Source organism: Hylobates moloch, unplaced genomic scaffold (genome assembly GCF_009828535.3).
Source record: "Hylobates moloch isolate HMO894 unplaced genomic scaffold, HMol_V3 SCAFFOLD_9, whole genome shotgun sequence".
Lineage (NCBI taxonomy): Eukaryota > Metazoa > Chordata > Mammalia > Primates > Hylobatidae > Hylobates > Hylobates moloch.
The window spans coordinates 79,290,626-79,316,404 of NW_026652284.1; the positions used below are offsets into that span (position 1 = coordinate 79,290,626).

General features: G+C 38.5%; 1 protein-coding gene and 1 pseudogene across 1 annotated transcript in view; one reads left to right on the forward strand and one right to left on the reverse strand.

Annotated features, from left to right (window-relative positions):
• Window positions 1-9,341: 9,341 nt before the first annotated feature.
• On the reverse strand, window positions 9,342-10,499 carry LOC116813466 (ubiquitin-conjugating enzyme E2 variant 1-like; annotated as a pseudogene).
• A 9,154-nt stretch (window positions 10,500-19,653) lies between these two features.
• Window positions 19,654-25,779, forward strand: part of VPS13B (vacuolar protein sorting 13 homolog B) — a 915,321-nt gene continuing 909,195 nt past the window's right edge. Inside the window, exons 1-2 of the mRNA XM_032760928.2 lie at window positions 19,654-19,896; window positions 20,308-20,483. Coding sequence (XP_032616819.1) covers window positions 20,337-20,483 — 147 coding nt within the window. The 5' untranslated portion in view covers window positions 19,654-19,896; window positions 20,308-20,336. The remainder of the gene's footprint in view (window positions 19,897-20,307; window positions 20,484-25,779) is intronic.

Consider the following 25,779-nt stretch of genomic DNA (forward strand, 5'->3'; position numbering starts at 1 on the left):
CACCTTTTGTAAGAGTCTTTCATTATTTTTGCTGAGAATCTCTAAGACCTGACTAACATTTTTGGAAACTGAGAGCCAGAAATTGTACATATTATATAATCAACATCTAAGAATTTCACCAGTATAAGGATGTAATCAAACAATTTTGTTCAATTAAAGTCTGTGCATTGGGGTTAAGGGTGGAGGGAATTACCAAAGAAAGGAAGTTAAAGGGTAAGGATAAAGGAATAAGTGAGGTAAATATAGCTAAGTTGATTTAGGAAAGCTGAAATTAACTAGAATATGTGCAGAGATTTTTAACTAGACTGTTGTGATCCACAATTACTTCAGAGCTTTGGGAATATGGATATTAAAAAAGTGAAGAAGGGCTGGGTGAGGTGGCTCACGCCTTTAATCCCTGCACTTTTGGAGGCCGAGGCAGTCGTATCACTTGAGGCCAGGAGTTAGAGACCAACCTGGCCAAAATAGTGAAAGCCTGTCTCTACTAAAAATACAAAAATTAGCCAGACATGGTGGCCGGTGCCTGTAATCTCATCTACTCTATAGGCTGAGGCACAAGAATCGCTTGAACCCAGAAAGTGGAGGTTACAGTGAGTTGAGATTGCACCACTGCACTCCAGCCTGGGAGACAAAGAGAGACTCTGTCTCAAAATAGAATAGAATAGAATAGAATAAAATAAAATAAAATAAATAAAAATTAAAAAGTGAGGAGAAGACAAAGAAAAACTGCCTGGAAGTTATTGTTGCTGAGTGGGAGATAAGATTAATGGATAGCCTGAACAGCCCGGAATAAGTCAGAAATTTGGTCTGGCCTAATCCCACTTAGTGCTTCTGTTAGATTGGAATGAAAATCACCTTTGTCACCCATTCTTTATTTCAAATGGTCCTTTATTTCCCCAGTTTGTAGATGACTGATCTCAACTAAAGTATGTGAAATATTTGCTATGTGACACTTTAATGTTTCTTGCTGGGTGCCTAAAATACTTTTGCTATGTGAAAAGCCACTATCAACCCTATCTGTAACACCCTCCAAACAGAAAAAGAGGAGTCGAATAAGGAAACTACAGTGAATTTTCCAACATTCACAGAGGTGATAGTTCTACCAACCTGAAACTAATTAAGCAGTTAAAAGCAGTAGAAATGCATGATTTCAGAGTAAAAAAAACTAATGCAAGTCTTTACCATTAATTTATATACAACCCATTTGACTTTCTGTTTCAGTCATATTAAATTTTTGGTGATGGGCTTGTACCTTTGTGCAGGCAGGTTCTATTTAGATTTTCAAGTAGAAAAGCCAAATAAAATGTCTCAAGACATTCCTTGGCACAGTTAGAAGCATGAAGGGCCAAAAAGTTTCATGAGAAGAAGACAACCTGTTTTCTCAAGGTTTCTAGTCCGACTAGGCTCCTAATTCCTAATATTATTCTCATTTTGTGGAAGAGAAACCAAAGACTAGAGATGAAGTAACAGAAAGCAGAGTGGCAAAAGGGTGTTGCTAACTGCTTCTTTGCTTGATAGAAGAGAAAGATAAGTGAGTGCATGCACTAGCACAGGTATAAAGCATAAGTTTCAGGTTCAAGGTCAGTCCAAATAATGAGTACTGAAGCTGATTTGCTCTGTTTCCAATTTTAGAAAACAGTTTAATGAAGAGAAAAGTTCTGTAACTTGGTTAAGGTCACATAATTAGTAGATGCCTTGTCTTTTAAATCCACATCTGCCTGACTCTAAAACCTCTGTTCAGTTTGCCTTGTTTTATCCCTTTCTATGTATTCTTCAATTCTATTTATGCTTCCGGCTTTTCTTCTCCTTCTCTCTTTTTTGGCACCAATTTTTCTGTGAGTATTCCGTCTTCCATATGCTTTCCCAGCTTTTCCTCACTACCTCTCGAACTTCTTTCCTTTTCTCTTAAATAACAATTTTGTTTTTACTCTATTGAAAAAGATGAAGTGGCATCAAAAGATGATTGCATGTTTAGATTAAATGTCTTAAAATTGTTTATATATCCTGACCTCATAATTCCCTTTTTAAGAATTTTTTCTAAATAATCAGAGATATAGGCAAAATGTGTATACACGGAAGAAAATCCAAGTATCATTTATAGTATTAAAAATTAGAATAATCTTAATGTCTAATGGTAGAGTTAAATAAATCCTTGTGTGTGTGTGCATACACACATATATAAAATATAATGAACAAATTATAGTTACTTGAGATAATGAATAATGACAGAAAAAATGTTCATTATATATTTAAAAATTCATCATGAGCTCATTTATTATAGTTAGAACATTACCTGTTTCTTTAAATACCATGTAACACCCACCTGACAGTAAGTAAAAAACAAAAAAGTGTCTTAAAAATAGGTATGAGAAAAGGCAATAGTATGTTCCATATAACGTAAATATAGTGGAAAAATACCTGTATAGAAGAGGACTGGATATGTATGCACTAAAATGTTAGCAGTTGTTACCTCAGGATGATGGCATTGTGGTTAAATTTAATTTTTGAATTTCTAGTTTTTTTCTTTTTCAATGAACATTTATCAGGTTTAAAATAAAGATGACCAAAACAAATATTTTACGTATATCATTATTAAACTTTATTATTATTTTCCTTAGGAGAAAGGGTAGGTTGAAAAGTCAGGAATTTTTTTTTTTCCTTTAGGCTGGGAAGACTAATCAGAGAGACTGCGAAGTAAGAGGGTTGTTTATGATTCCCCATCAAACACGTAAGTCTTTAATTATCATTCTGAATCTACATAACAATATTCCTTTTTGGCACAAGTTCTGTACTAGATGAATGATAAAAAAAGAGCCGTAAGTGTGTAAGTGCCGTAGTATTCAGAGACAGACAAGATCCTCTCTAGTTGCAGTGGTCAAAAAGGCTTATCGAGTAGGAAGATTTTGATATGAACCTTTTTTTTCTAAGTTTAAAACTATTTTATTTATTTTTTCAGAGACAGGGTCTTGCTTTGTCACCCAGGCTGGAGTGCAGTGGCGGGATCATAGCAGCCTCAAGCTCCTAGGCTCAAGCGATCTTCCTGCCTCAGCCTCCGAAGTAGTTAGGACTACAGACATGTGTCACCATGACCGACTACGTTTTAAATTTATTTTTGTAGAAACAGGGTCTCCGTATGTTGCCCTGTCTGGTCTCAAACTCCTGGCCTCAAGTAATCCTCCTACGTCAGCTTCCCAAAGCACTGGGGTTACAGGCATTAGCTACTGTTCCCAACTTTCATTTGGACTTTAATGGATAAGGAAGACTTAGATCAGCATTTTCAAATTCTTTGGCCTTAGGACCCCTGTATAACACTCTTCAATATTATTGAGGACCCCAAACAGGTTTTGTTTATATGGGTTATATCTATCTGTATTTACCATATTAGAAATTAAAACTGAGACAATTTACAAATATTTATTAATTTATTTTAACCTAAATTACATGTTAATGTAAATATTTTTATGAACTATATTTCCACAAACAAAAACAGTTAGGAAAGTGGTACTGTTTTACATTTTGCATTTTAATAGGAGACAGGTGGATTCTTATATTTGCTTCCTTTGTGATACTGCATGTCATGTAGCCTCTGGAAAACTCTACTGTACATCTGTAACAGAATGAGAGTAAAAAGACAAATAGCATCTTAGTATTATTATGGGCATAGCATTGACATTGTGGGCCCCCGAGAAGCACTCTGAGAACCACTGATTAAAAGAGACTAAGGGCAAAATAGAGGGATGGCATAATTTTAGAGGTGGGAGGGTATAAGGCATGTTACAGAGAGAGCAAACAGACCAATCTGGTAGTTGTGAAAGATTCATATGGGGGAGGTGGAGGAGATATGGCTAGAAATGTATATTGGGGGATCGTGTTATATCAATTAAAAAATACTAGCTTCCTTAATTATGACCATCTTCACTGACCTCTAATTTTGGCATCAGTAAGCTTCAGGGTAGGAATGATAGAAGAGAAATTCATACTTGGTTTCAGGCAACTCTAAAGTTATGTGGCTGACAGTATTCTAATTGATTTGTTGATTGCTTTATTTATTTAATGTATTTAGTGTTTACTACATTCAAAGAAGCAATGTAAGAACTAGTGATACAAGGATGACAAAGACAGTCTCTATAGGAGCTCCCAATTGAGTGGAAGATTCAGATATTAAAATAAGCAATACACTCATTAATCTGGAGGAAGACAGAGGAGAGGGCTGCTAACTGTGACTGGGTGGTGTCATAGACAGCATTGTACAGGAAACCTTTAAGTCCCAAATACTAATAACCACTGAGATATGACCATGGTGAGAAATACTTGATGTATAAGGATGACAGATTCAGTGCTAGAGTTAATACAGTAGTTCTGGTGAGATAGTCAGATAGTCTATAGAAAAATTTCCTGAATATATGTTCTCTTTTGAAAGTAAGAGTGTACAAATTCTCTTTCTCCTAAAGCCCTGCAGCATCTTTCTACTGCTAGGCCTGGGAGACACCATCAGTTATCTTAATGTCTCTGTTTTCTTCAGTTTGATCACCTTTTTTAGTCTTTTTGTTCTCTGTGACTCAGTAACAAGAGTGAAGGGGAGGAAGAAATTTAGGTAATTACAACAGCTTTAAACTAAGAACTGAGAACACCTTTACTAACCCAGCTAATTATGATTAAATAAATAGAGAACCTATCTCCCAGCACCACCTGCAGGGGATGAGGAAGTCTGCAACAGGATTCAACACTTCCTTTTCTGCCAACATATCTTTAGCCCAACATTCCATTATTGAGAATCTACCAAGTTAAGAGCCTGATTTTAGTGGCTGAGGAGAATACAAAGACCAATAAGGATAATCTACCCATACTCTGAGGAACATTATTAAAACTGGGGGATGTTTGTGATAATTAAAATAGCTTGGAAAGAACTGATTAAATCGAAGAGAATCAGACTTCTTTTGTGAAGATTGAATAGTAAAGCAACTACTGCATTGTCATTTTACATCCCCCACTGATAGAAACTAATAACAAAGGTGATTCCACAGTTTTAAAAGTAAAATAATAATGATTAGTTTTGGATCTTCAAGTCTGTTAAGTTTGCAATATGATGAGAAAAGCCTGTGTTGCACACTATCTTATATGGACCTGTTAAGCATGCTCTTTTCCTAATTTAAGGCTGGCCCCAGACAGCTATCTTAGGGCTCTCTGCTAGTCAAAGAGGAATCAGATGGAAAAAGATACATGGATTAGTATAAATCCATATGCACCTATTCAGTAAGTTATAAGAACTTTTTCCAGTAAGAGCTTTTTCTTTACTTATCAAATCATGTCCTAGAATCTAAAGAGAATGAGGTTTTCAAAAGTTCCTAGTCTTTTGAAATCTCACAAACAAGTACAAAATATTTGTTTTTTGATTTCAGAATTTAAAAAAGAAGCAGAATATACCAGATACACAAGAAGCAAAAGAAATGAAATGAGCATTCATAACAACATCCTTAGAACACAGAAAGCCTTATCCTGGGTGAGTGATCAGGAATATGAATAAATTTGATCTGTAGGATGCCTTTCAATGTTTTTGTTTGTTTAGATGTAGAATCTTACTATATATACAGCCAAGATTTCTAGAGGAAACAGTCAGTCAGCTATCACCCATCCTACAACCCAAGAAAATGCTCACAGGCACCTGGGTAGTCATATTCAGGTGTTCTCAGTCTTTTTTCACTAGAGTTTTGAACTGCCTATTGTATATTAAGTCTTGAGTTACCACTCCCAATTATACCACTTTCCAAAATCACACCACACATTATAAAAACAATGATATGGATTGGTAATTACAATAATACACCATCAGAGGTAAAGGGATACAATATGTCATGTAGTCCAGTTATTTCTCAGCGTATGGGTTCTATATCTGCAAAATAATTTATTGCTTATTACAAATTCAGACTACTAGGCTCCATGAATCTGCATTTTTAACAAGCTCCTTAAGATGATATGTACATTAAGGTTTGGGAACCATTCATATAGTCAAATTCCTTCATATGACAGATAAGGACATAATATGAGAGAAGTTAAGTGATTTGGCCAAAGTGGACAGCCAGTCAGAGGCAGAAACCAGACTCACACTTAAATCTTGACTCCTAAGCTACAATTCTTTCAGTTATAAGTAGTTTGTATTTACTTGTAAATTCCCAGTACACCTAAATGAAAAGGGAATTTGAGGTCTTTGTTCCTCGACATTCCCCAAAGGTTTAATACCAATAATTTACCATTAATGGGCTCCCAGCACTTCATAAGTAAGCTGTTGTCTTCAGATTTAGGGAATATCAACTATAGAAGCTTGTGGACAAAGGTGTTTTGTTAACTTTTTACCATCCCATTCCCCTTCACAATAAGACACGCAAGTTCATTTATCAACAAGAACATATACTCATTTTTCTCAAATCACAAGAGACAATAAAAAGTAAGTGGAAAACCCTGCTACTAGTGTTAAACAAGAATATCCCACCCTCTATAACAACATACCATATGGTATTTCCCTACCTTGTTCAGTATTTAACCTAACAATTTATTGCTAGGCTTCTTGGCAGCAAGCTGCGCAAGTTGAAGTGGAATCTGATTGAGGTGAGTTAATTAATGTGGTGGCAGCTCGGAATGTTGTCCAGCTGCCAGTGAGAATTATGTTTGTTTGCCTTTGGCCCAAGTGTGAAATGGCTGGCTGTTGATTTCAGAAGTGTGAGTGTACATTTTTATATCTCACATGAATGAATACATTTTTTGTATCCTACACATTTGGGGAAATGCTAAAATTTATTGGGTCATGTTATTTACCACTTGTGTGGTAGAAAGAGAAAGGTGAAATTTTGCCCCAGAGGTTGACTTTGCATCTGTAGAAAAAGCAAAAGCAGGTGGCATATAAATCCATGAGCAGGTAAATAAGCCGTCTGAAATTAGCTCATCTGGCCTAATGTTTTAAAGAATAACTTTTAAAAGGAGGTAGGCAAGATTTTTGAACCAGAAAATAACTCTTGTAATGATGAAAGGATTTTGAAAGTAGGAAACATAGTTTTCAGATTTCCCTTGAAAGACATGGCTTTTGGATTTACTGTTGACTTACATTTACAATTCTTATTTTTACTACACACAACCTTCTATTGAATACATCATCTCACTGTGCAATCTTCCTTTCTATCAATAACTGATGACAGTGATTTCTGTGATGTGTTCTTAATGTTCTTGATAATTTTGACTAGCTGTTACTGATATGAGCAGGGGCTTCTCCAATTCAAGCAGTCAATAACTGACACTAAACTAACAAAGTTCAAAGAACGTTTGAAGTGTGTCAGATAATAGTTATTCCCCTATTTTTTTTCTATGTAATATCCTGTTAAGTTAAAATGCCTTGAGAAAAGTTTACCTTAGATTAAGGAAATAGATACTTAAAAATATAATGTATAAACTTTTTTTATTTTACCATTTTGAAAAAAATTAATACACTAAAAGCAAAGGAAATAGCATGGAAGTGATGTAAGAGCAAATAATATGAAAAGTTTGCAAATCTAACAAAACGTTACCAAAACCCTTTTTGATGACAAACAGATTTCCTTAAATTTTGATGTTACCATGAGGATATTAAGAAAACTTTAAAATAAAAGTGTTCATACTTTGGAAGACATTCAATGAAATTAGTCTGGTAAAAAATCTAGTAAAAATAGTATTTTAGATGCAGAAGTATATAGAAAAAACACAAGTGAATTAGTGCAGAAATAGGACCATGGATTCATAGAACTTTAGAGATTAAAGAGAAAGGAAAGTAAGGAAATTTGAATAAAGTATGAAATTTAGTTAGTAATAATGGATTGATATTTGTTCATTGATCATTACAAATGTACCACACTCATGTATGATGTTAATAGGGGAACTAGACAGATTCCTAGGCTAAGTTTCTGTGTTGGTAAAATTCATATACATATGAAGTACTGAATGAATGGTATCATTCTTAAGGTATTATAACTTGTGATGATGTCAGTAATCATCTACTACATGACAACTTCTAGAGATTCATAGGATTGTGATATTTGGTGCATCAGTGTATTAGTTGTGTTAAGAATTACCTCAAGGACAGGCGCGGTGGCTCATGCCTGTAATCCCAGCACTTTGGGAGGCCAAGGCAGATGGATTACCTGAGCTCAGGAGTTCGAGACCAGCCTGGCCAACATGATGAAACCCTGTCTCTACTAAAAATACAAAAATTAGCTGAGCATGGTGGTGGGGACCTGTAATCCTAGCTACTCAGGAGGCTGAGGCAGGAGAATTGCTTGAACCCGGGAGGCAGAGGTTGCAGTGAGCCGAGATCACGCCATTGCATTACAACCTGGGTGAGAAGAGCAAAACTCCATCTCAAAAAAAAAAAAAAAAAAGAGAGAGAGAGAGAGAATTACCTCAAAATCTGGTAGATTAAAGCACTAAATATTATCTCATAATTTCTGCTGTGGTTCAGGAATTTAGGAGCAGCTTACCTAGGTGGTTTTGGCTCAGGGTCTTTCATGAGGTTGCAGTCAAGATGTCATCCTGAACTAGAGTTATTTTATTTTTTTACACAATGAATTACTTTTATTTCGGTGTGCACCCACATTTCAGCATTTAGTGGTCCTGAACAGGAAGTGGAAAGACGCACCAATTTCCCAGGAGGTCAAGCCCACCAATTTCAGGGATCTGCTATGCACACCGGGTTTTTTCTTAATCCCTGCTGAGGATCTTGAGAAGCAGCAGCAGCACCAAAACCAAGGCATGCACTGGATTCAAGGTTCTTTTTGTTCCAGTTGTCAGATTCTAAACTAGACCTCAATGGATTGCAAGGATGACCAAATGAAAGCCCTGTTTAAAACTTCTTCAGTTTTTAAAAGCAAAAGCAATTACAGGAAAGTAAAACAATTCAGAAGGATCATGTGTGCTTACAAGTGTCTTCTTGTGGTCTTTCTCCAATTTCAACCACCAAGGACTCCGAGAGCTGGCAGGTCTGAGTAAGCCTGGTGACTTTCCTTTTCACCTTATCAAAACCTGAGCTAAAAACAACGCATCAGCTGATGACAGCAGAGGGTAGCAGGGCTGAAAACCCAATATTCATTTCCCAGGCTGATGGAGAGTGAATAAGTACGGTTCCAAAACTAAACAAGGGAGGTTAGAGACTTTCTAACCTTACCTGATGGCTTCTGGCCAAAGCAAGGAAGTGTCATGGAAGGTATTGAGTGGTGATGGTGCAGAAAGCAACTTGAGGAGGAGGGAAGAAAAAGCAGCAACCCTCGATAAAGGTGGGGGAGAGAAGATACAGGGAAAGCCCTGAATTCCTTACCAAAGGCCAATCTCAGAGGGGAGCGGAGGGGTTACAATCTATGCTTCTGCCAAAGGCAGGAGTGGAGGAGTGTGGGGACAGGATGATGGATTGGAAGGGGCATCATTTAAGACTTAAAGAAACCAGGGGTGCAGGCGAAGCACCCCACACACGCAGCAGTAGTCCCACAGGCTGCAACCTAAAACCTTCACATCCACTCTAACAAGCCAAGCTAGAGGGCTGTTGCAGGGAGGGTGGGAGGCAGGAGGGTAAGCGGAGAAGGCAGAGACCCCCAGGCCATGTAATCAGCAAGGTGATTGTGTGATGTTTCTTTTTCACAGTTGAGTTAGATGTGCCCCACTAGTTATGATGGGAATCAATTTAATTAGAATTTCTCGATTCCAGAAGTTCAACTACATGGACAGTGGTTACACCTGATAGGATGATTTGTTACAGCAAAACTTATATATTTCAAATGGACAAACAATTAGTATCATTTATAGTATCTTAAGATAAATTTCCTTTGAATTGGAGCTTCCTTTCCAGTACTTTGAGGTCTACACGATGTATCTAGAAAATTTACTACTGTGGAAAATGAAGACTGCTTAAATCGAATCAGGAGGGGGGGAAGTGAAGGTTCTGTGGTTTTTCTTTTTGATTAATTGCTGTAACACTGTCCTTCCAGCGGCTGAGGGAGTTTCATACTTTCTTTAGATATCAATAGGCGCTGAAGCTCTTGCAGGACAACTTTGATGCTATATGAATTCTGCCATTTTGCTAGCACTGATATGGCTCTTGGGTCCACCACTCCATTAGAACTATTAACTCCATTTATATTAATTTTTGTTACAAATCTTACAAAGGGGGGGTGCTAATGGGTATTTAGGTCCACATTCTATTTTAAGGCTGTATATTTGATTTTCATAAATTGTTCTTGGAGGCACAATTATCATCCCTGTCCATCTTGTGTCATGTCTTCATCATCTTCTAGACCTCAGCTAACTGTGCCATCTCCTACTTCTTTCTGGCCTTCTTTGAGTTCTTCCAACAGTCAGAAATTGCGAGGGACTTTTACTCCCGAGCCCATGGTGGCTGCCATCTTGGGTTGCTGACGCTTGAAGGCTGGCCCCGAACTACAGTCATCTTAAGGCTGACTGTGCTCAGATAGCCCAAGTTCTTGGGCTTCCTTTTGGCAGGGGGACTGAGTTTTTGCCATGTGGACATTGCATAGTGCAGCTTGGGTATCCTTATGACACGACAGCTGGCTTCTCCCAGAGCGAATAATCTAAGTCAAAGAACAAGGAGAAAGCCACAAAGCCTTTTATGTCCTAATTTCAGAAGTCACACGCGGTCACTTCTGCCACATTGTATTTGTTAGAAGTAAGCCAATAAATATAATCCATACTCAAAGGGAGGAGAATTAGGCTCCACCTTTTGGAGGGGGTATAATTAAATAATTTGTGAACATATTTTAAAATCACTGCAACCAATAAGGAAATTCATGTAGAAAAAGACTTTAAAGATGTTTCTGATGTTGCTAACTTAGGAAAGAAAAGTATTCACCCTTTGTCACCATAACCAGGCAGGTGGACCTAGATTTCCTATAACATTTCCTTACCCCAAATTTATTCCCCCAATTTTCTTCTTAAAATATGACTGCTATAACAAATTACTGTAAACTGGGTGGCTTAAACAACAGAAGTTTATTCTTTCACGGTGCTGGAGGTCAGAAGAAAATCAAGGTGTCAGCAGGACTGTACTCTCTCTAGAGGCTCTAGAGGAGAATCTGTTTTTGCCTCTTTCAGTTTCTGGTGGTTCTTGGCGTCCTTGACTGTTAATGGTGTCATTCCAGTCTGTGTCATCATGGTGGCATTGCTTCCTTCTATCTGTGTTATCTTTCTTTGCCTCATTCTTGTAAAGACACTTGTCACTGGATTTAGAGCTCACCTGGAAAATCTAGGATAACACTCCTCTAAATTTTTTTTTTTTTTTTGAGATGGAGTCTCGTTCTGTTGCCCAGGCTGGAGTGCAGTGGCACAATTTTGGCTCACTGCAAACTCCGCCTCCTGGGTTCAAGCTACCTCAGCCTCCTGAGTAGCTGGGATTACAGGTGCAGGCCACCACGCCTGGCTAATTTTTGTATGTTTAGTAGAGATGGGGTTTCGCCATGTTGGCCAGGCTGGGCTTGAACTCCTGACCTCAGGTGATTCACCCACCTCTACCTCCCAAAATGCTGGGATTACAGGCATGAGCCACCGTGCTGGCCCTTAAAATTCTTAACTACATATTTTGCCTTATAAGGTAATATTCGGTCTGTTACTATATATGGCAATAGTAATGGGTTCTGGGGATTAGGCCATGTCTTTTTGGTCACCATTTAGTCCACCATACCTAGTATCTATTAATTTGCATGGCAAAATTGGAGAACAAAAAGATCTCTATTGGCCAGTTGTGGTGGCTCATGCCTCCTAGTACCTTAGGAGGCCAAGGCTGGAGAATCACTTGAGGCCAGGAGTTCAAGGCCAGCCTGGGCAATATAGTGAGACCTCATTTCATATACATACATATATATACACACACACACACACATATATATATATATACATACACACACACATTTAAAATTAGCCAGGTGTGGTGACGCACACCTGTAGTCCTAATTACTCAGGAGGCTGAGGCAGGAGGATCACTTGAGCCTAGGAATTTGAGTTTACAGTTAGCTATATGATTGTACCACCATACCCTAGTCTGGGCGGCAGAGTCAGACCCTGTCTTGAAAAAAAAAAAAAAGATACTTAAGATAACCCTAAAGATTGACCACAACTTTTTAAAACATTTTTATTTATTTTTTTATATGGAGTCTTGCTATGTTGCCCAAGCTGGAATGCAGTGGCATATTGGCTCACTGCAACCTCCACCTCCTGGGTTGAAGTGATTCTCCTGCCTCAGCCTCCCGAGTAGCTGGGACTACAGGCATGTGCCACCATGCCTGGCTAATTTTTTTTGTATTTTCAGTAGAGATGGGGTTTCACCATGTTGGTCTGGCTGGTCTTGAACTCCTGGCCTCAAATGATCTGCCTGCCTCGGTCTCCCAAAGTGCTGGAATTACAGACATGAGCCACTATGCCTGGCTGTATTTATTTTGAGAGAAGGTCTCACTGTGTTATCCAGGCTGGAGTGCAGTGGTGTGATCTCGGCTCACTACAGCCATGACCTTCCAGGCTCAAGCAATCCTCCCACCTCAGCCTCCCAAGCAGCTGGAACTACAAGCATGCACCACCATGCCCGGCTAATTTTTTGTTTATTTTTTGTAGAGATGGTCTTACTGTCTTGCCCAGGCCAGTCTTGAACTCCTCAGCTCAAGTGATCCTCCTGCTTGGCCTCCTGAAGTGTTGGGAATGATTACTGGCATAAGCCACTGCGCTGGGCCTCTTATTTTTATTTTACCTTATTTATTTTTTTAGAGTCAGAGTCTTGCTCTGTCACCCTGTCTAGAAAGCAGTGGAACAATCATAGCTCACTGCAGCCTTGACCTTCTGGCCTTAAGTGATCCTCTCACCTCAGTCTCCCAAGTAGCTAGGACTACAGGTGTATACCATCATACCTGGCCAATTAAAAAAATAAAATACACACACACACACACACACACACACACACACACACACATACATATATATTGTTTAAAGAGATGGGGGTCTCACTATGTTGCCCAGGCTGGTCTCCAACTCCTGGCCTCAAGTGATCCCCCTGCCTTGGCCTCCCAAAATGCTGAGATTACAGGTGTGAGCCACTGCACCCAGCAACGTTCCTTTAAAATTTGCTACAAATAATTAAGATAATAAAATATCTGTAAATTCCTTTTTGGAAAAAGTGAGATGATTTTTTTCAAAGTGTGATGTAAAATTGAGAAATATTGTTCTAGTTAATTTTAATAATCAAGTATTTTGAAAAAATATTTGAATAACACGCATGTACTCAACACCTATCAAATATTAACATTTTTCCTTTTCTAAAATAAGGAAAACATTACATATATAGTTGAAATACCCAGTATTCCCTTCCCGTTTTATTTTCCATGTCTTCCACTTCAGAGGTAATAATACTATCCTGAATTTGGTATTTACCTTTCTCATAAGTTTTAAAAATTATTCCTTTATATAAATATAGGTATCACAATATATAGCATTTCTTGAATACCATATACATGTATATGTATGTACGTGTATATATATATATACACATACACTATATAATATGCTATACTTGTTATTTCTTCATATTTATTCATGTTAATATATAACTTTGTTTAGTGTTTTTTTTTCAAACTGTAGGTTTCAAATCATTAGTATCACAGAAAATCAATATAGCAGGTCATGAACTGCTTTAGAAAAAAACAGAACAGTAAATAAAATGTATCATAAGTACTCAATTTAATGCCTATATACATATATGTTTGTGATTATATATAAGCATGTATATATATATTGAGTCATGGTATGAAATATATTTCTCACTGTAGGTAAAATATTTGAAAGTCATAACATTCATTTTCACTGCTATATAATATTCTATTGTATGAATATGATAGTTAACTACTGTCCTACTGACATTTCAATTGTTTCCACTGTTTCACTAATACAGGTTGAACATCCTAATCCCCAAACCAAAAATGCTCTAAAATCTGAACATTTTTGAGTGCATAATATGCATGACCCTCAAGGAAATGTTCTTTGGAGGATTTTAGATTTTTGGATTAGGGATGTTAAAGTGGTAAGTATAATGCAAATATTCCAAAATCTGAAAATATTTGAAATCTGAAACACTTCTGGTCCCAAGCATTTTGGATAAAGGATACTCAACTGGTACAAACAATGCTGCAAAATAGTGTTAAACATATCTCCTTGTGCATACACACAAGTTTTTTTCTCTTTCTTTCTTTCTTTCTTTCTTTTTCTTTCTTTCTTTCTTTCTTTCCTTCTTTCTGACAGAGTCTTGCTCTGTCACCCAGGCTGCAGTATACTGGTGCCATCACGGCTCACTGCAACTTCTGCTTCCTAGGTTCAAGCAATTCTGCCTCAGCTTCCCAAGTAGCTGGACTGCAGGCATGCACCACCACACCTGGCTAATTTTTTTATTTTTATTTTTTTTAGTAGACATGGGGTTTCACTACATGTTGGCCAGGCTGGTCTCGAACTTCTGACCTCAGGCGATCTGCCCACCTCGGCCTCCCAAAGTGCTGGGATTACAGGTGTGAGCCACTGCGCCTGGCCCGCAAGTTCCTGTAATACTTAGAAATAGACTTGTTGGGTCATAGGGCATATGCATCTTCAACTCTGCTAGATATTGCTTAATTCCTCTCCACTGTGTTGTTCTCAGTAACAGTGTACTAGGTTCCTATCATACCACTCATTAACATTATACATTAAAAATATTGTCAGTCTGATAGGTATAGTTTAGGTTATTATTGTTTTAAATTGAATTCCCCTGATTAGTGGAGCTGAACATGTTTTTTGTGATTGTAACACATTTGAGTTTCCTCTTCTATGAATTGATCAGTTTTCTATTGGATTTGTTCATTAATTTGTGGTTTATTATAAAATGAGTTTTTCTTTGTTGAGTAATGAACATTTTTCATCATCTTCATCCAGCTTGTGGCTTGTATTTTGACATGTGCTTGTATTTTGACATGTTCTTTGATGAACAAGCTTTTTTAATTTTAATATATAAACTAAGCTTTTCGTTGAAAGTTTGTCCTTTTTATGTCTTTGTGCCTTACCTTATTTAAGAATTCCTTCCTCTCTGAGGCATAACATTTTTTGTCTTATAATTTCTCTAAAAATTAAAGAAATATTGAATTTTTAATCCATTTTGAGTTTATTTTTGTGTTTGTTGTGAACAGAGGTAGATTTACTCTACCATCACTTGTGTAAGCTCTTTTCAAGGCTCTGGGAGAAGCCCAAGTAATGTTCACATGGGTTGTGTTTTTATAAAATTTTCAAAAGTTAATTTATTTTGGAATTTCCTTAGGAATCCCCAAATTATAAGTTTTTGGCCTCATAAAACTTGGACTTCTTTCCTACATCTGAGGTAGGAATCTAATTTTAATCTTTCTCCATATAGGTAGTAATTGTTCTAGTATCAATTACTGAAATATGCACTCTTTGCCATTGTCTGTCATATATAAAGATGCCATGTTTGAAGGGGTTTCTTTCTGGGCTCTTTATTCAGTTATACTGGTATGTCTGCCTATCCCTCTGATTTGTTTTGATGTAGTAGAGATTTCTAGGACTCTTTCTGTCTTCCAAAAGGGTCTTAAACTAGGTCATTCCATTGATGATTTATTTTAGTGAAAATTAGTTTTCTGATTTTGCTTGAAAGGCTTAGGTCAGTGGAAAAAAATACATTGTTATCTGTAACTGGTAACTCCTCTCTTAAGCCTAGACTGATTTTCTCACATAGTTCTAAATGATTTTTTTAGTGTCCCACAGCACTTTTTTACATAATCTACTTAATCATATAATATTTTAATAGGTCATTTATATCTGTGATTCCAATGAAACTGAGCTCCTTCAATGTGGGCAAGCCTAAGTGACTGGTATGGTGTAAAACACATAGTGGGCATTCAAAGAATGTCTCAGTTAATGAGTAAATTCAGAATATTAAACTAACATACATAAATAACTTGAGCCAATCATGATTATTAGTTTCTTGCCAACTGGACTTATGAACTATACTGTGCCCAATTTTCATAGTGAGATAATATCTACGTGACTTGGATATTTGTTTACACTTAACTCTGAGGGTATATTAAGAATCTTTACATGCTGTAACTCTTTAGAAAGCCAGTCAGAAGCACACTGTACAGGGTGCTTAATGTGTATGACTTTAAATGCAGAAAACTGTTGTTCTATTGATTGTAGTAATTAATGGTTTTTCTTTTTTCCTTCTCAAAAGGAAGAAATAAAATAGAAGACTTTGGCTGATTACAATTTTAACATTTCTGAAACAAAGTTGAATTAAGATCAGCTTATGTCTATTATATGAATTGGTTAAAATAATACTTCCTGCTGTGACAGATAACCCTCCAAATCTCAGTAAGTTTAACAGTAGTTTATTTCTCAATCATGGAAAATCCTAATGGATGTTACTTATCAGCAGTTGTTTCTCTAGGCAATGACTCATAAACTCAATCTCCTAGTTTTTGTCCTTAACATCTCCTTGGACCTTGGAGTCCTCTGCACATTTTTATCCTGCTTGGTGATGGAGAAAGACTAAGGCTGTCATGTGGGAGGCTTTTATGAGCCAGGCCTGTGCCTACATCACTTCTATCCACATTCAGGTGGTCAGAACTCAGTTACTTGACAACACCTGGCTGGTAGACAGCCTGAATAATAATCTAGCCCTGTGTACACAAGGAAAAGGTAAGCAGATTTCCTGAATAATTGTTAAAGTAAATCACTGTCATAACCTATTAGGCACCACATAATATGCAAGGCGTTAGGGATACAGGTCCCTGTAGTTGAAGATCCCATATATATATCACACATAATAGGAAACTAAACAAAAAAAAGAAGCCTTTCTCTACCTTTTTCAATCTTTTAATCTTGCAGCTAGAAAATGTAAGCAGGGAGATGGAAATAAATAAGAAAATAAAAAACAGAAATGAAGAAACAGAGAATGGTTAATAACCATCTAAAGTGGAAAACACTGTGCTTAGGTGGGTTCATTGATGAGTAATACCAAACATTTAAGGAAGAAATTATACCAATTCTCTATAATCTCTTCCAGAAGATAGAAGCAAAGGAATACTTCCTAACTTATTCATGAGCCCAGCCTTACTATAATACCAAAATCAGATAAAGACATTATAAGAAAACCAAACCAATATTTCTCATGAACATAGATGCAAAAATCTTCAACAAAATACTAGCAGATTAAATCCAACAATGTATAAGAGGAAGTATAAGCCATGACCAAGTGGGACTTATCCCAAGTATGCAAGGCTGGTTAAATATTCAATACACAATTATTGTAATCAATCATATTAACAGGCTAAAGAAGAAAAATCACATGTTCATATCAATAGATGCAGAAAAAGCATTTGACAAAATCTAACACCTATGTTATGATAATAACTCTCATCGAGCTTTACCTTGCTAAAGAACATCTACAAAAACCCTACAGCTAACAACATACTTAATGGTGAGGAACTTGAAGGTTTTCTGTTAAGATCAAGAACCAGGCCTGCCTCTACAGAACCAACCTGCCTCAAAGTCTTGAGAACACTTAAACGATATTTGTGGGGGGAAGAAAAACCTTACAATACAAAGCATAATAGATTTGGAAAAGGCTTGCCATTTGACAATTTAAAAAATGAGCAATGAAACTATTAGTGAAAAGGAATTAAATTTATCTTCACTGCTTATGGTAAAGGGCACAGTGGAACACAGTTTGAAAACTACAAATTTTTTGATACTTAAACCAAAACACAGTGCCCAGATAATTTTCCCAAGCCAGGAATTTGTCCAGTTTTTGTTGGTTCCAAGAGAAAAATGGCACACGAGAACAAAAAATGTTTAGCATTCCATATGTTATTTGTTCAAACATCTTAGTCACATTTCTACTCCTATATTTGGCCAATTTATCTTAATATAGTGTTTTTATTTAATAGATCACCATAGAAGAAAACTAGGCCCTTTTTCTCTAGAAAAACGGCAAGACCTGGAGCTACTGTTGTAGACTGCTGAGAGGTTCTATACAATTAGTGGAACCATTTTCTTTACGTTAAAACCTCTAAGTCATGGCTTTGACCTGTGTTTCAGATGAAGCAGATAACTGAAAAACAAATTAATTCATTTGTATAATTTGGGAAGGTTTGATAATACTCAAATATTTGAGTTATTACGGCATTTTTGTGAAGGAACAGCTGCTCTGAATTGGCAATTAGCTGCTGCCTCTTTTGGTGAAACTTATTTCCTTATTTTCAATCACAAAATAAATCTAAACACCTTGGCATCCTCAGGCCTCTTTTCTGTTGCAGTTACTGAAGCTCTTTCAAGAAATGGCAATTTTGAATTCCAGGAAAGAGCTTTAGGCATGGGTAGGTATTTAATAAGCTTTTAAGAAATCTAGTTTCTGATTTTTTTTGTTTTTCGACAGTCTCACTCTGTCGCCCAGGCTGGAGTGCAGTGGTGTGATCACGGCTCACTGCAGCTTCCACCTCTGGGGCTCAAATGATCCTCCCAACTCAGCCTCCTGAGTAGCAGGGACTACAGGCAACATGCCCAGCTTATTTTTGTATTACTATTATCTTTGTAGAGACGCGTTTTTTCCATGTTGGCCAGACTGGTCTCAAACTTCTGAGCTCAAGCAATTTGGAGGCCTTGGCCTCCCAAAGTGCTGGGATTACAGGCGTGCATCAGCGCGCCTGGCCAGGAGTCTAGTTTCAAAATGCAGTGGTAGGTGTTTTCTTCAGCGCTAACCAAAGATAAGACAAGCTGGGCAAAACCTGGGGAGCATGTCCTATGCGATTCCTTGAAGCCCAGTGTATATTTTCCGAGTTAATGTGAGTTTCTTGACTTTGTTAGCTTGTAAGCTATTATACGGAAAGGTAATATTTTATACACTCATTATAGCCTAATAAAACCAACACCGACCCTTACAACTCTGAATTCATTACTTATCAGTTATTTTCACTTTGTCTCTAGAACTCTCAATTCTGTCTTCATTTTGGTTATTCCCGCAGTTTCCCTAAATCCCACGTCAGACTGCAATCCTATGGTTCCCCGCAATATTCTCTTTGACCATCACTCCCCCGCCCCTCATCAGCAAACTAGGGAGTACTTTACCATTGCTTTGTGAAAGTAACAGAATGCGAGAACCTGTCTACACGTTTGGCCAAAACACATCCTCCAACGGTGTATGTCCTAATCCCTTCAATTCTCTTCCCACATCCACCCTCCTTCCAGCAAATAAACCTTGGAACTAAGTTGAAATCTGTCACTTATTTCACTCCTCCTACCAGCGGCCTATTGCTTCTGCCCTCCCCAGTGAACCCAACCAAGTTCCTCTTTCCAGTCCTCCCATTTCTCAAGAAAAACAACCACCTCTATTTTGTCAGGGCTTTAAGTGCTAGGTGTGGTTTCTTCCTCCGCATCGAACCAGCGACCTTCCGTGCCTCCCCACCCAGGACGGACCTCCAATTGGGGAACCGCCGCCGGCGCAGCGGCCCCAGCACCCGCAGCCACTTTCTCCCCGTAGCGCCACTTCCGGATCTCGGGTGTTTCCCCTTTACGGTTCCCCCCACCCCCTCAGACACCTCCTAGAGCTTTGTCCTAACTAGCAGGGTCGGAGCTGGGACCCTGGCTAGCAGAACGCAAGAGTTCTCCTTCACGAAGACGCGCAGAGTAGCTTCTCCAGCCTGAGAAATCCGGTCCGGCTGCGTAGAGTGGCGGCCGTGGAGGGACAGTTTGTTTTGAGCACCAAGTGGGGCACACCCGGAAGTGGCGCAGTACAGGAGCAGCGCTGCCGGCAGGGGCGGGTGCCAGGGACCTGGAGGTGGAGGGGACGCGGCGGTACTCTGGCGTGTGAGCGGAGGGTGGAGTGCAGAGGGAGCGGGAGCGGGACGGCGGGCCTTCTAGCTTTGGTTCTATGGTGGCAGATCCGGCTGGGTTCCGGGAAGCGAGGGCCTCGCGGGGTGGCTGGGTTGGTGAAGGGCTACTGCGGCCGAAGGGGAGCTCGCCTCACTTCATTCTTCCACTCTGAGGGACCCGCTCTCATCTGGTCACTACGTCTTCCTCCCTCCCTTCGCTTGGCGAAGGGTGTTGTACTTGTGAGGAAGCCGCAGCTGGAGCTGGGAGTCCGCTTGAGTTTTCTCTGCCTCTAAGAGGAGGCGAACGGCCGCTTTGGTGGGGACTTACTGCTTTCGGCCTGAGATAACTAAGGCTCTTTCCTTCACTCTACCGCCGACTTCTAACGTTTCTGTCTACTCCTTTCAGCTTCCGACTTTGACTCCTTACCTTAAAAGATGCTGGAGTCATATGTAACTCCAATTTTAATGAGCTATGTGAATCGCTACATCAAGAACTTAAAGCCGTCGGATCTACAGCTTTCACTATGGGGTGGAGACGTGGTACTCAGCAAGCTCGAGTTAAAGTTGGATGTGCTGGAACAGGTAAGCTATTTAGCTGTCATTAACTGGAAACAGTTTTCAGCTTGTTTAGACGGTAATCTATTGTTTCCTACGCTTTGACTTTATGCTATAAAAACGTAACTTTTCTACTGATGTATTTTGAACTACCCTGAAACAAGGGGGCCTTATTTTACACTATTTTCTTTTTCTTTTTCTTTTTCTTTCTTTCTTTTTTTTTGAGATGGAATCTCGCTCTGTCGCCCAGGCTGGAGTGCAGCTGCGTGATCTCGGCTCACTGCAACCTCCGCCTCCTGGGCTCAGGCGGTTCTCCTGCCGCAGCCTCCCTAATAGCTGGGATTACAGGCGCGCACCACCACGCCTGGCTAATTTTTGTTATTTTTAGTAGAGACGGGGTTTCACCATGTTGGCCAGGCTGGTCTTGAACTCCTGAGCTCAGGTGATCCGCCCGCCTCAGTCTCCCGAAGTGCTGGGATTATAGGCGTGGGCCACCGCGCCCGGCCTGCATAGTTTTTAAAAATAGTTTGTTCCCAGTTTTGGTATATTAGAGTGGGATTACTTAAAGTTGCTTTGACAGAAAGACGATTTCATTCTTCATGTCAGTGTTCGGTCTATTTACTCAATTTTCAAGCATTATGAATGTGCTAATTTATGTTGTCAAAATTCTGTATGAGCCTGGAAAATACTACATTCTCATTCTGCTTTTTGGGCAATGGAAGGGTTTGAAAGTCAGCAGGAAGGGTAGCTGGCTTGTGGGGGTCGAGGAAAAAAAGACAAAAAAAAAAAAAAGGAGAGCAGATTCAGATCATGAGGAAAGATGACATTTCCCAAGGCATCCTCAGAGTGTTGAGTAGATACATTGAGAATGGCAGTAAAATTGGAAACTTCTTTATTAATCGTTTTAGTTTCTTTTAACATGAGATTGGTCTGATGCAAAAGAACTGTAACTTCAAAGATCGCATATTCATTAATTCATTTATTACATTTATTAGTAACATATGCCAAGAAATTCTGTTAGGCTTGAGGATCTGTGCAAGCTCAGAAGAGTCAGAGACCAACTGCTTTTTAGGAGATAAGGGAAGACTTAATCTGACAGTGATAGTTATTGATAATTTTTAGTTATAGTCCACAGCCTCTTTTATTACTCTTTTATTAAGTCAATCTAGACTTAGCACTAAGAAATAATACTCCTGGCTGCTTCTTTTTCCTCTTCCCAAGGTTAGTTGAGTGGCTTAATATTTAATATTTTCATTTTATTTTATTTTTTAATGAGCACAAATCCCAAGTGTAACAGCTCAATTTTTTTTTTTTTTTTTTAGACGGAGTCTTGCTCTGTTGCCCAGGCTGGAGTGCAGTGGCACCATCCTGGCTCACTGGAAGCTCCACCTCCTGGGTTCACGCCATTCTCCTGACTCAGCCTCCTGAGTAGTTGGGACTACAGGCGCCCGCCACCACGCCAGGCTAATTTTTTGTATTTTTAGTAGAGACGGGGTTTCACTGTGTTAGTCAGGATGGTCTCGATCTTCTGACCTCATGATCCGCCCGCCTTAGCCTCCCAAAGTGCTGGGATTACAGGCATGAGCCACCACGACCGGCCAACAGCTCAATTTTAAAATGTTTTACACCTATGCAACTACTGTCCAATAAAAAAATAGAATGTTTCCAGCACCCCAAAAGGCTCACCTGTTTTAGTAAGTACTCCAGGCCAGGCGCGGTGGTTCACGCCTGTAATCCCAGCACTTTGAGAGGCCAAAGCGGGCAGATCATGAGGTCAGGAGTTCGAGACTAGCCTAGCCAACATGGTGAAACCCTGTCTCTACTAAAAATACAAAAAATTAGCTGGGCGTGGTGGCATGCGCCTGTAATCCCAGTTACCCGGGAGACTGAGGCAGGAGAATTGCTTGAATCTGGGAGGTGGAGGTTGCAGTGAGCCGAGATCGCACCACTGCACTCCAGCCTGGGTGACAGAGTGAGACTCCATCTGGGGCAGGGGAACGTACTCCCCACTCCTAAAAGAGGCGACTGGTAATCTGACTTCTGTCAACGTAGATAAGTTTTACCTGGTTTTGAACCTCAAAAAAATTGGGCTCACTTATGTTTGGCTTTTTTCTTTCAGCCTTTCTAAGATTAACCCATGTTGTTAGAAGAGTTTATTTTTCATATTGTCAGCACTATTCCATTGCATAAAGATTCCACAATTTACTTACTCATTCTCCTGTTGATGGACACTTGGGTTTTTAATATTTTTGACTGGTGAAGAAAGCTTCCATGAACATTCCAGTACATCTATCTTGGTAACATAAGTATTAATTTCTCTTAGGTGTATACCTAGAAGTTAGGCCTGTGTTTAGCCTGTGTTTTCATTTCATATTGCCAGATAGTCTTCCAAAGTGGTTATATCAATTCCAGTCTTACCAACAACTTATGAGCATTCCAGGTATTTCACATTTTTGCTAATACTTGGTAAGTTTGTTATTTTAATGTTAGCCTTTCTAGTGGGTGTGTAGTGATACCTCATTGTAATTTTAACTTGTATTTTCCTAATGACTAATTATGTTTTTATATTCTTATTGGCCATTTAGCTATCTTTTTTTTTGTGAAGCCTAAGTCTTTTTTCCTTTTTTAAAAATTGAGTTTTCTGTCTTATTGATGTATAGGAATTCTTTTTTTTTTTTTTTTTTTTTTTTGGACGGGTTTTGCTCTGTTGCCCAGGCTGGAGTGCAGTGGTGCCATCTCGGCTCACTGCAAGCTTCGCCTCCCAGGTTCACGCCATTCTCCTGCCTCAGCCTCCCGAGTAACTGGGACTACAGGCGCCTGCCACCATGCCCGGCTAATTTTTTGTATTTTTAGTAGAGACAGCGTTTCACCGTGTTAGCCAGGATGGTCTCAATCCCCTGACCTTGTGATCTGCCTGTCTCGGCCTCCCAAAGTGATGGGTTACAGGTGTGAGCCACTGCGCCCGGCCAGGAATTCTTTATATATTTTGGAAATGAGTCCTTTGCCAGATAGATGTTTTGCAGTATTTACTCTCAGTTTGTGGCTTGTGTCTTTACTCATAAAGGTGTCTTGATGAATAAAAGTTAATAATCTTACTGAGGTCCAATTTATCAATGTTTTCCCTTATGGTTAGGGTTTTTCTTGTCTTGTTTAAGAAATCTTTGCTTACACCAACATCATGAAAATATTCTTTTATATTTCTTTTAGGAGCTTTATTGAATTCCGTGATTCATCTCAAATTTATTTTTCTGCATATGTGTAATAGAGGTTAATTTTTTTCCATTGATAGTCAGTTGATCTATACCATTTGTTGAACTCTTCTTTCCCTACTCAATTACAGTAAGCCTTTGCTGTAAATCAGGTTGCCATATGTGTGTGGATTTGTTTCTGAACTCTTTATTCTATTGAGTGGTCTATTTATCTATTCTTGTGTCACTCCATATGGTTACTGTAGCTTTTATAATAAGACTTGGTTTCTCAGTGTAATTAGTACAACTTTGTTCTTTTCTCCTTCAAGATTGTCATAACTATTTTAGGTCCTTTGTATTTCCATATACATTTTATTTTTTTATTTTTCTTATTTTTGAGACAGTCTCGCTCTGTAGCCTAGGCTGTAGTGCAGTAGTGTGATCTCGGCTCACTGCAACCTCCACCTCCCTGTGGAGCAATTCTCCTGCTGCAGCCTCCACAGTAGCTGGGATTACAGGTGTGCACCACCACGCCTGGCTAACTTTTGCATTTTTAGTAGAGACAGGATTTCACCATGCTGGCCAGGCTGGTCTCGAACTCCTGAGCTCAGGTGATCCACCTGCCTTGGCGTCCCAAAGTGCTGGGATTACAGGCATGAGCCACCATGCCCAGCCTATCATATACATTTTGATTTCAACTTGCAACTTTTAGAATTAATTTCTAAAAAGGAAAGCTGTTAGTGTTTTTGCTGAGATTACATTGAATCTATTGATCACTTTTGGATGAATTAACATGTTAACATGAGTTGACATAGTTTTGAGTTTTTCAATTCATGTACAGAGCATTGCTTTTCATATTTTTAGGCCTTTAATTTCTCTCAGCAATGTTTTGAACTTTTTAGAGAAATTTTGCGTGTATTTCATTAAATTTGCCCTCTTTTTATGGATGTTTAAGTAGCATTTTAAAAACCTCTATTTTCTGGCTAGGTGTGGTGGCTCTTGCCTGTAATCAGTCACAGCACTTTGGGAGGCCAAGGTGGGTGGATCACTTGAGGTCAGGAGTTCGAGATCAGCCTGGCCAATATGGCAAAACCTCGTTTCTACCAAAAATACAATAATTAGCCAGGCGTGGTGGCTCACGCCTGTAATCCCAGCTACTTGGGACGCTGAGGCACAAGAATCACTTGAACTGGGAAGGTGGAGGTTGCAGTGAGCTGAGATTGCGCCACTGGACTCCAGCCTGGGCGACAGAGTGAGACTCTGTCTCAAAAAGCAAACACAAAAAAACCTCTATTTTTAAACAATTTGTTACCAGTACAGGAAATAAAATCAATTTTAGTATGTTGACCTATCCAGTGGCCCAACCTGTCTAACAGTTTTTGGTAGGTTCTTTTGGATTGTCCATGTTCAATCATGTCATCTGCAAATAATGACAGTTTTACATCTTTCTATCCAATACTTGTATCTTTTATTTCATTGTATTTCATTATTGCAGTGGGCTAGGACCTTTTATATAGTGTGGAGTAGAGGTCATGAGAACAGACATCGTTTTTTGTTTCTAATTTCAGTGGGAAAGTATTCAATGTTTTACTATTAAGTATGTTGTTAGCTATAAATAACCTTTACTGAGTTGAGATTCTTTTCTATTAGTACTTTTCCAATGAGTTTTAAAAATCATAAATGAATGCTGAATTTGATCAAATATTACACTTAATGAGTTGATACATGATTTTTCTCTTTTATTTTGTTAATGTGGTAAATTACATTGTTTTCAAATCTAAACCTTACATTCCTGGAATAAACCTGATTACATATTATCTTTTTTACATATTTCTGGATTCAATTTGTTAAATTTTGATTGATTTTGTTGTGTCTTTGCTTATAAGTGATACTAGCCTATGATTTTCCTTTCTTGTAATGTTATTACCTGGTTTTGAATGTCATATATATATATATATTGGCCTTACTGATTTATTTGTGAGGTATTCCCTCTTTTTATAATCTCTGACAGTTTATGTCAGATCAATGTTAGTGGTTGTCTTAAAATTGTGATAGAATATATATAATACAACATTTATCATCTTAACCATTTTTTTTTTTTTTTTTTGAGACAGTTTCACTCTTGTTGCCCAGGC